Genomic DNA, 11,450 nt, shown 5'->3' with positions numbered 1-11,450 from the left:
TTTTAATCAAGATTAAAAGTCACTACTACCAATCACCACCACAGCAATAAATAACTGTTTGCTATCACTTGTACTAGAAAAGACTAGCAGAAAGCAAAAAATTTTAAATCAAATAGGTATCTGATTTTAACAGAATAGCTCAGAAATAGCCTGCAGCTTGATATGCATTGCTGATCCAGGGGAGCAAACCCTTCTTTGGGGAATCCAGCTCTCAAATGATGTTGGGGGCCCTCATACACGTGCAGTGACCCCTGGCCAGGCCCATCAGTGACTCCTGACCACTGTGACTGATTCAGGGATGAGAATATGACCCCAGATTTTGGGGTTGCCTCTGGAGAGGGAGGTTGGGTCTTGCCTTAGGGTGTTGAGCCTGTTAGTGGCATAGAGGAAGCTTACTGCCAGCAGAGAAATCACTAAAGATGGAAAGAGGAATCTGATGACATCTGAGACCAGCTGAACTTGAAGCTGGTACTACCCTGGACTCCTCATAGACCAACCAAGCCATTCCATCATGAACTGGCAGAAGGGTCATAGTGAGATTTTCTTTGTGCTGTTCCCTAGGTTATATGAGATTATATGGTAGAAATGAACACATCAGCATTCCTCTGTGCTCCTCAGAGTGATCTGATTTCAGCGGCTCCACCTTCTGCTCCAAATCACTTTCCACATGTCTGTCCCACCATGACGCCCTGATTCTGGGACTCTGGTTTGGTCAGGCATGCCCCTAGGGTTCAGTTCAGTAGCCACCTTCGTCCCCCCTGTGGACCCCTGGTGGGAAGGGCCCCCTTCTCCATCCTCGGACATCTGAGTCCTCCTGGTCCTCAAAAGATCATCCAGCCCTGGAGCTCTTCACCATTTACTCTCTGCCTCTCCTCCCTGACAGTTCTCTGGGGGTAATCCTCATACCCTGGTGGTTTCCGGGAACTGCAAGTACAGGAGCTCCAAGGGTCAAGCCCTGCAGGATGGGGCATGGGGGAAAGAGGTGGGTGTGTTAGGAGGCTCTGGTAAGCAGGTTGTGAGGAGGGTGATAACCTGTGGCCAAGACCCTTCCTCCCCCAATTCTCTTCATCCCTCGCAGGCATTTTGCGTTTGGTTTGTACATGACTGATTCATCACATCAAGTCTCCAAACCCAAGACCACCTCCTTAATTAGAGGGAAGCTGTGGGTGGAGCCTGCACCCTCCCCCTTAAGCCAGCGCCCAGATCCTCCCAGTGGGACACTTCCTTTGTCCAGAGGCCTCTGCGTTGAAGGTGGGATAGGAAGCAGGGTCTCTGTGGATGTTGGTGGTGACCCCTCCTAGTCAGCCCTTTTCCCCGAAATGATGGAAGCCCCTTATCCCAACTTGGGTAGATAGAGGATGTGGCCCGCAGGCCACAGTGCGCCACCTTGGCAGGAAGCACGCAGTCGTCTTGCCTTCCCTAAGAGCTCTGGGGGCTCTGCCGGACCTCCCCCTTGGACTATGTGGTTCCAAGGCCCGCCTGGCTGAGGCCGCCCCGGGAGGGGTGCTCGGATCTAACAGGGTAAGGGCAGTGACTCTGCCGCCTGGGCCAACCACTGGGCCCTTCATGCCTTGCTCATTCCCCATTATTAAAGAGGGACTGTGGCCTCCTAGTGGGGCTATGGCCAGAATTAAACCGAGCTACCAGCCTGTGAAGCAATGGTTCTTAACACAGCCTGGTACAGGCCAGGTGCCCTGACGGCCAAGACAAGCCTGAGGGCAGCAGATGTGGTTTCTTAGAGTGAGGTGGGAGAACTTATCTCTGGGGCCCCGGGAGACCCCTGCACCCACAGCTGGCTTCCTGAGCTCCTCCTTGGGATCTGGAACTCTCAGAGAGTACCCACCCCAGGCCAAGGTGGCCTCTTAGGAATTGTATTCGCGGCAGCAGTGGCTCAGAGCTCTGGGGAGGAGAGTCAAGTCCCCAGGACCCTCCTGCCACAGCCCCAACAGAGGCGTTCCCAGGGAAGCTGCAGGGAGGTCCCCAATCCCAGTTCACCTCCTTAATCCCCAAGAACACTTTGGGACTATAGCAACAGGCAACTACTGGAGGCCCTGCTTGTTCAGTGACAGTTTATTGGTCCTTAGCATTACATCTCAGTTAACAAGGTAAATTCACATACACAACTGCAAGTAAAAACATGAAAATAATATAAAAATAAATTGAAAGCTACTCTTATATATTTACTGAAGTAGTGTAATAAATACTATAATAAGCAAAAAGCTTCAATCACACAATTGTTTCACTGAAGTTACAGTAGTGTTTGTAAATAGTTTTAAAATTTAAGTTACAAATATTAAAGCACTGAAAAACTAGTATAAAAGTCAATTTTGGCACGTAAGTGAGCTCTTCTGTCATTAGTATTTGACAACCTGGGACAATGAGGAAGCCGTTTCTCACCTACTTTTTGAGGTACAACTATCCATCTAGGTCAGCAACATGGCTGGAATACTTAATAGCTTATAGTCTTTAACTTTTCCCTTTTGAGAAGCCCGAAGAGCAAACCCAGAGCTTATTACTGTGCAAAAGTTTTCAAAATCCTAATAGAATTTAGGAGGGTACTTTTTGTGACCCACAGGGCCTCGCGTCTAGGCCTCAGGTCAGAGCCCCCAAGACTCTGTGGGGCCAGTGCCGCTCCTTGCCAGTGGCCCCTTCATAGGGTGATCCCTTTTCTCCAATATCTGCCTCCTCTTTCCAATCAAAAAAAGAAAAATCCCACATCAAAATGTAAAATAACCTATAACTTCAGCGACTTCAACATTATCACACTCACTCGGGGTGATATAAAACTGAAGCTGCTAATAGGAAAGTTGGCAAAAAGCATTAAGCTCCTGGAGAACTCTGCCTGTCCCTGGGAACCTGATGTCTTTGCTGGATCCCTGGTATCCACTTCTAAGGTCAAAATTTCAAACACAGTGTCAAGGCCCTTCCTCTAGAGACAGCCTAAGACACCACACCCCCACCTGGAGTGCCCAGAGGAATCAAGTGGATATTAAACTTCACATTAAAAACCCAGAGGCCCCAAAGGTTCCAGAAAGAGCAGTGTGGGGAGGAAGCATCCTCCCAGTCTCAGTTCTCAAAGAGCTCACGCAGCGCACCACAGCGTGCCTCTTCACCAGGGCACAGCCAGTGTGCCCCAAGGAATGCCCTTTCGCCAGTGTGCCCTTCACACTCCCAAGCAGGCTGAGGAGTGTCTGTGGAAGCCTCAGCCAGTTTTGCCTTTTTGGCTTTGAAACTTAACGTTTTGACTTTTTTCAATCACAGTTTCATATTCAAGTTGAGGTAATCACAGTTTCCCCTCTAACAGGAGAGGAATTGGGACAGTGGGGCAAGTTGGTGAGAGAGCATTTCTATGGACAATGGTCAGAAAACAAGACCACCAGGAGGTATAGCCCCACACAGTGTTTAAGACCCACTTTTATGGGTGGGCTTCTGACCCCTCTTTAAAAACTCTTTTGTGTAGCAGCCAGGAAATGGCTCAAGCTCCAAGAAAGAGAGCATTCATTTAAATGTTACAGCAATCTACCTGAGGCAGATGGCCTGTTGTCCCCCCACCCCCAACCTCCCCCAACAAGGCTGCTCAAGTTTGAGTTTTTAAAAAGAGCTCGGTAGAGCTAAAGGAAGCTACAGTAACTCATTGCTTATCTCATCAATTGCACTTAAGATCTTGGTTATTGATTCTGAAGCAGAGGAAGGCCTACTGTGGACCCCAGCCTCTGGCCAGCTAGAAGTGAAGGGCTCCTAGACTGGGGCTCCACATGTGGGCCCTTGTCACCAGCAGCTTTGGAGCTGGGACTGGAGCACATGGGTCTTTTCAGAAGCCTTTCTTCATGCAAGAGTTCTTATTAAATGGTATTTGGAGTACTGTTCATTTGGCTTCAAATGCAAATTTTCTTCCAACATTAAGTACATTTTACTAGCAAGCCTTTAACAATTGCTTTACTACTTGCATGCAGGCCTCTGTGTGACAGATCACATGTGCTCCGTCATTTTTCTCTCTCCTCTGTGCCAGGGCCCTTTCTCAAAAACCCCTCTACATTACTAAAAACTTTGCTGGTTTTGCCTATGTGCTCCTTTCTAAGGCATGCAAAAAAAAAAAAAAAAATTGTGAAATTCAGAAAGCATTTACAATCTAGGCAGCTGAGGCGCTGAAGTCCTAACAGACATCTCATTAGTGACCTCTCTCTTCCCTGTACTAATTCTGGAGGTCAGGCATGGGATACACTTGAAATTCCCCTCTGCTTTTTAGTCCGGCTGGGAAAAAAGCTACTAGAAGGAATTCTAACTTCAATATTGGAAGGCTCTGAAATTCCTGGTTCTCAGGAGCCAAGCTAGTCCAAGGCCAGCAATGATGCTTGGGGACATGAGTTGCCTAAAGGTTGGTCTGAAAACCCATACCTCCCCTGACAAGACTGAGGGGAGGTATGGGTGCCGGAGACTGAATGCCCTTCAAGTGAAGATGTCCCATAAGTGATCAGAACCCTGGGCCTAAGACTATGCAGTTGAAGGACAGTGCCCTTAAGAGTGAGGCAAAACACTGCCAGCAAGGCCTGAGCAGCTATTTTTCTCATTCCAGAATTATTAGGCAAACCAGACTGATGACATGAGCGGAGCTCAAAACCAATCCCAAGGTGGACTGCTTGTGTCAATTCAAAAGCCACACTTTTGGAAAGCAACAAGTCTTTCTCCTCAGTTTAGTACATAAGGGAAATTCCCTCATTTTAGAAGAAACTGTTGACCTCAGTCCAAGCTGCTGGCTCTGATGGTTGGGATTGGCCAGGGCTTGTGCTGCTTCCTCCAGGACTGGGCACAGGGTCAACAGGGACCGAACCTTCAATGGAAGGGGCTGAACCAGGGAGGCAGGCATTCCACTGGGGAGAAAGGCTCTCCTGGGGCAGTGTCTGAAGCCTGAGGCCTGTGGTGGCCTGGCCCCCCCAGCCATGACCACAGTTTGGGCAGCCAGGATTCTTTGTGTATCAACAGTTACTCTGTGCAATCCAAATGCTTCTCCCCACCCTCACACGGTGCTGCGACAGCCCAAAGGAAATACTGTTATCAGAAACCCAGAGGCCCTGGACTGCCAGCTGCAAACCAAGGGAAGCGTCTGTCTGCTCATCCTCAATGAGGACCCCACCCTCACCCCGCTGCCAAATCAGTGGTGCAGGCGATGCTCTTCAGCGGTGTATAGAGAATAAAGACAACATGCACTCAAGCAGCACACAAAGGCCAAGGAGAACAAAGACAGCCCTCTAGGGAGAGGCCTTTGGAAGAGCTGAAGTTAAGACACCCTGCTTTTAAATGTCCATCTCCAAGATCTTCTTCCTCTAGGGCTTCTGCTCAAAGAGGTCGTGATACTCCTGCTGCTCCAGCTCACGGTTATACTTCTCAATTTCCCGGTTGGCTTCTTCCACGTAGTCATTCATGAACTGGTCCATGACTGGCACCTCATTAAGGAAGAAAGCCCTGAGCCTGGGGGCCAAGGGAGCTGCCCAGGCCAGAGGAATCTGTATAGGCTGAGTGACTGCTCAGCCTGTACAGAAGGTACCTGACTGGCTTTTTTTATATACTGGCAGCACCACAGCTACAAAGGACAGGACAGTGTGACAGAGGCTGACACAGGGCCCTTCATGAGCTCCTAGGAATGAGCCCTTCAGCTTTCACTAGCACACAGCAGCACCCCATCTACCTTTTTCATAGATTAACTATTGTAATCAGACCCAGTCTCCAGCTTGTAAATTATGACTCCCTGATGACCACAGGATGTTACCACAAGCTGCATTTAAATTACAACCCACGAGTAACCTCAGCCATCACTGAATGAAGGAGAAATGTAATTTTAATGACTGTAAGAGGACAAAATGAAAAGTCAGCCTCTGTGACTTGCTGTGTATTCCCAAACCCACCCTGCACCAGAGGCTGAGCTGTGATGTCTCTAGCAGACACCCTCTTTACAGCTAGGCTTTCACACCCCCCACAGCCTCTCTGCTTCAGATTCCAAGGATACGTGGGTGAAAATCAGTCTTGTCACCAAAGAAGTTGACAAACTGGGTGCCATTATAAAAGTAGCCTGCAGGTAGGGGGTCCAAGTGGCGTTTCACCTGTAGGAAGAGAGTCCTGTTAGAATTAAACTGACCATTTTCTATAATTCACTCATTCATTAAAAATAAAAACAGGGACTTCCCTGGCAGTCCAGTGGTTAAGACTCTGTGCTGCCACAGTAGGGGGTACAGGTTCGATCCCTGGTTGAGGAATGAAGATCCCACATGCCACAGGGCAACTAAACCCACACATCACAACGAGAAGCTTGTGCACCTCAACAAAAAGCCCATGAGACCCAGTGCAGGCAAAAAAAAGATATGCCAGAGAATTAACACCATCACACCATCCCCACAGCAGCCATCAAACAATGAGTGAAGGAGGTTCTCTCACCTCTCAGGGAGGAACTCTGGAATTCCTAATGGGATTAAGCCCCAGATGCCCCCAGTGGTACTGGTTTGACAATACACCTTTCTCTTCTCCCTCTTACTTTCCCACTTTCCTACTGGTAGCTTACAGAATCACTTCCCAAATTAACTACCTTCACTCAAATCCTTGTTTAAGGTCTACATCTGGGGAAACAACACTGCTTGCCTTCTGAGGTGCCCTTGGTCTCCTCACCAGGAACATGCAGAGTTGCCCAGCTGTTAGAATTAAGAGGTCTTTCTCAAGTCCACAGCAAGGACGTCCAGAGTCCTGCCTGCCTGCCCATCACTGGGACTGGTGACACAGCTCATATAGACACCTGGACTCTCTGGCCCTTTTGGCCTTTGCCCCCAAGCCATCAGGAAAAGGCTTCAGTGTGGATGCAGACTGGGGCAGAGCCTTGGAGTCAGCCTGGAGTCTGAGCGGGTTCCTCAAGGGGCCTTTTGCTGGGCCTCAGGATTCCACAACCTGCCCATGAGCAACTTCAGGATCTAGACAGTTTTTACCTGGGCACTTGCTGGTTTATATCTAGGACAGAGGAAAGGCAGGGGGCAGCTGTTCTGCAGCTGCTTGAACAGGATGCTAAAACAGAGCTCCATGTCATCCGTTCCTCCCACAGGCACTGGGTTCTCCTCAATCTCATGACCACATCAACACCAGAGGTCACCTGCCCTTCTCGCTGAGGCTGCAAGGCCAGCTGAGCTGAGGTTTCTCTTTACCCAGCTTCCCTCTGCAGCCTGAGAGAAGCAGGGCCTCCAGCATGCCCCAGTAACAGCCACCTCACTCAGGAATCCTAAAGGACAGGGCTGTGCAGAACCGCCTTGGGACACTGAGGGGACTTAGGCCTCCGAGATGGAATACTCACATGAATGTTCCTGATCTCCTGCTGGGTCAGCATCCCCCTCGTCTTCAGGGCTTTCCTCTGAGGCTTCTGTGCAGAGAAGTAATGGGAGTTAGGTCCCAACAGAGCTGATGGGAGTACATGGCAGGGTTAGGGTCAGAGCTCTGGGGCTGGTTACATGACTGAGATGCCAGCAGAGGGGGAAGCACAAGTGCTGCCATGGCCTGGATGTAATACCCTGCCTGTCTGCCCCTGGAGAGCATCACTTTCCCCCCAGAGTCCTACATGCCAGGGGGGAACAACTGGCAGAATCAGACTGATGCTTTTGTAAATAGGTATGTTTCTGCCTCTTTGAAGATTCTCAATCCTAAATCCCACCAGTGACAGACATGTAGACAAAAGGACTGGCGGTCTTATAATCCAATACCATTTAAGAGTTCTTCCCAGTGACTAAACAACAACAACAGCCACTGAGTCTGAGAAAGACACAGTCTGCAGGCAGTCATCTCCCCTTAGTATAAAAGACAGGTCGCAACCTGGCATGTACAGTAGACCTGGGCTGCAGCCAACTCTATTTCCAGAGTTCTAGGATAAGCTAAACCTCAGACCGTGCACTGAGGCTTAGCACCCAAAGCTTGCAGCATATTAGATGACTTTAACTCCAGTTCGGATTTTTTCCTTTGTAGTACTGGACTAATGATGCCTGTGCATATCTACAGGCAAGCCTCCTCTTCCCCGTACCTCTGTCTGGGGCTTCTGCTGTCTATGCTTGGAGTCTTGGTTTGCAAAGGGCTCTAAGCGTATCTTTTTGTATCTCCATTCTAGAGAGAGAACCAAAGTACAGGAGATGCTGGGCTCAGAACAGGAGAGGCTATGAACTAGGTTCAGCTAAGAAGACATTTTGAGTTTAGTACACTAAGCTCATCCAGGGTCCATACAAAACAACTAGGTTTCACCTAGGTCCTGGTTAAGCCACCTAATAACTCTAGTCTGCCATGGGAAGTAGGAATGGAAATGGCTTAGAAAACCTGGGCTCACAGGATAGTCAGCAAAACAATTCTGCCTAGAGTTTGCCTCAGGGGCTCCCTCCCACTCTCAGAGTCCCTGAAAATGCTGGCTGAACCTGGGACAGGAGAACCAGTGGTGAGAGAGCAGGGAGGGTGGAGGGGCTTCTGCCTCAGGGCCAGCAGCAACCCTGAAGCGTCTGGTCATACTGGTACCAGATCTGTCTGGGCTTCGAAATCACCTGCTTAGCCGACTGCCGCAGCCAGTCCTTGACACTTTCTTCCTTCAGAGAGCAGCCTATGAACACGAGGTAGCATTCCTGCTGCCCGCTGCTGCTTTGAGGTGAGGTTCTGGAGTCAGGGGGTGGTGTGGGTCCCTCCAAAACTGGCACGATACTCAAGGAGTTGGCTAGAGTGTTGTGGCAGACCTCCATCATCCTCTCAGAGTCTGCAAGGAGAACACTTTAGTCCCTGAAACCCTGCCCCTAGAGGTTAAGGTTACACTAAGACTGTGGTAGTGCAGCTGGGTTGGGAACAGATTGCCAAGACATGCAGGAGGGAGAATTGATATGACTGGCAGCAAATCAGAAAGGATGAAGTAAGAAAGGGAGGAACAATGTAAGTTTCTAGCTCAGCTGATTGGGTGATCAGGTGGACACCATTAACCCAGAAGGGGATTACAAGAGGAAGAAAAAGTTTGCAGACGGGAGGAGAAGAGAATGACTCTGCATCTGTGGCATTTGAAAGACTGTGGGACCCTGAATGGGAGCCACCTTCATAGTCATTAGAAGAAGGGGAGGGGATGGCTCAGGTCACTCCTGTGGAAGAGATTGTTGAGAAGCAAGGAAAGCCCCCCTGGCAGAGGTCAAGGGGGTGGGTTTCAGTCAAGGCCTGAGAGGCCAAGGGAAGAGGGCATGCTCAACAGTACAAGTGCCACAGGAGGGTCACATGGTGAAAGGAAAGAGGTGACTGGGTTTATAGGCCGAGGAGCTGGGGGCTAAGATCTACTGGAGACACAAGAAAAGGGTAATGGTCCCCAAAAAGGCATGATAAGAACTCTAAAACAAAGAGAGGTTTACCTTGAACAAGAAAGGGGTCAACAGTTGATCTAAATAAGGAAGAAAAGGAGATGATGATAGGGCAGAGGGAAGATGAAGGCATAAAGACCACTGAGGCAAGTTGGGAGCTGCCTGTTGAAGCCTGAGCGAAGAGGGCTTGAGTAAGGGGCTTACAGAGAGGGGCCAAAGTTTCTGATTCAATAACATAAACTAAACCAAAGGTTAAGGACCAGGAGAGATTCTTTCATACAGACTCTGTCACCTAATTTTCCTATCTGAACTCAGATGATTCCATGCTTACAACTCTCAGGGGCTCCTGTTGCAGACATTCCTGGTTGCCTACCCAGCATCCTCTTCCTCCAATATGAATTTCCCATGGTCAACGTCAACTTGATCTTGGCCAATGACAGAAGTCTGCTGAGGAATTGATAGAGCCACCCACAGGAATAGCCAGCCTCTTCCGTCAGCTGGATGTTCCGTCTGGATGTGACACCTAGCCTGCAGCACTACCTGGCAACCATAAGGGGTGAAAACCCAAGGAAAAGCTGACACTAAGAATGGAAGCACACAAAAGTCATATATTACCTGGGTCTTCGGTGGTCTTGCTACACTGCCAGACCTCTTGATTTCTTGCTATGTAGCTAACACCTGCTAGTTGAGCAGGAGTTTTCTGTTGTAACTACCAAAGATGCTATAACCAGACACACTCCCTTACATCCTCCCCTAGGCCCCAGCGACAGTAAACTTTTTTTGGTTCCTGAAATATGCCCTTTTTGCCTCAGATCCACAGATCTTTTCTCTGGAGCATTCTCATCGTTTCCAATGTGGAATTGACTAGCTCCTTGTTTTGACAACTTCCCTGAACCCCAGTCCAGGACTGACTGACTTCAGGTTGCAAGGGCTCCAGTGGTCAAAGGCTGTTAAACAGGTCTGCTGAAGGGGAGGAGAAGCAAAGTGGAAGGCTTGAAGACTCTGGCAGAAACAGATCCACAGCCAGAGAGCTCAGCGCTGGGGTAGCTCCTGGTGACATGGCTATGAGGAAGCCATGCATGGCTCAAGAGGGGTGGGGTGTTAAAGTCTCCAGAACAAGAAAGTCAAGGAGCTGTGAGGAGAGGCCCTGAGCAGGTGCATGCAGGGGCAGGAAAACAGATCCTCCACTGCAGAGCAGAAGGGCCTGAAGAAAGACTGGGACCCTGAATGAAAGGGAAGACTGGAGGAGCCTGATGGTGTAAGACCCAGAGGGGAGGGTTTTTTTTTTTTTTTTGAGAGAGTCTAAGAGGCTTCTTGATTGATCATTGCCTTGTCATGGCGATTGGGCTTGTGTAACTCAGTGAAGCTATGAGCCATGCCGTGCAGGGCCACCCAAGATGGACGGGTCATAGTGGAGAGTTCCAACAAAATGTGGTCCACTGGAGGAGAAAATGGCAAACCACTCCAATATTCCTGTTTCAAGAACCCCGTGAACAATATGAAAAGGCAAAAAGGTATGACACTGGATGATGAGGTCCCCAGGTCAGAAGGTGTCCAACATGCTACTACTGGGGAAGAGTGGAAGGCAATTACTAATATCTCCAGAAAGAATGAAGTGGCTGGGCCAAATGGAAACCATGCTCAGTTGTGGATATGTCTCATGGTGAAAGTAAAGTCCAATGCTAATAAAGAACAGTATCATGTAGGAACCTGGAATGTCAGATCCATGAATCAAAGTAAATTGGACATGGTCAAGCAGGAGATGGCAAGAGTGAACATTGACATCTTAGGAATCAGTGAACTAAAATGAACGGGAATGGGTGAATTTAATTCAAATGACCTTATATCTATTATAGTCTGTGGGCAAGAATCCCTTAGAAAAAATAAATAGGGGATTCCCTGGTGGTCGAGTGGTTAAGACTCTGAGCTCCCAATGGAGGGAGCATGGGTTCGATCCCTGGTTGGGGAACTAAGATCCCACATGCTGTGTGTCCAATAAAAAAATAAAACAATTAAAAAAAAAAAGAAAGAAAAAATAAATAGCCCTCATAGTCAACAAGAGTCCGAAATGCAGTACTTGGGTGCAATCTCAAAAACAACAGAATGATCTCGGTTTAT

General features: G+C 48.8%; 1 protein-coding gene across 2 annotated transcripts in view; it reads right to left on the bottom strand.

Moving 5' to 3' along the window:
- Positions 1-2,055: 2,055 nt before the first annotated feature.
- Positions 2,056-11,450, bottom strand: part of DNAAF9 (dynein axonemal assembly factor 9) — a 172,294-nt gene continuing 162,899 nt past the window's right edge. For both annotated transcript variants that reach the window (XM_043885152.1, XM_043885153.1), the window contains exons 34-37: positions 8,547-8,752; positions 7,325-7,390; positions 6,002-6,095; positions 2,056-5,434 (exon numbers count right to left, since the gene is read on the bottom strand). In XM_043885152.1, coding sequence (XP_043741087.1) covers positions 5,322-5,434; positions 6,002-6,095; positions 7,325-7,390; positions 8,547-8,752 — 479 coding nt within the window. In that variant the 3' untranslated portion in view covers positions 2,056-5,321. The remainder of the gene's footprint in view (positions 5,435-6,001; positions 6,096-7,324; positions 7,391-8,546; positions 8,753-11,450) is intronic.

Source organism: Cervus elaphus, chromosome 23 (assembly GCF_910594005.1).
Source record: "Cervus elaphus chromosome 23, mCerEla1.1, whole genome shotgun sequence".
In the NCBI taxonomy this organism is placed as follows: Eukaryota; Metazoa; Chordata; class Mammalia; order Artiodactyla; family Cervidae; genus Cervus; species Cervus elaphus.
Note: the sequence above shows the minus strand (reverse complement) of the source record. Positions and strands in the feature narration are given on the sequence as shown.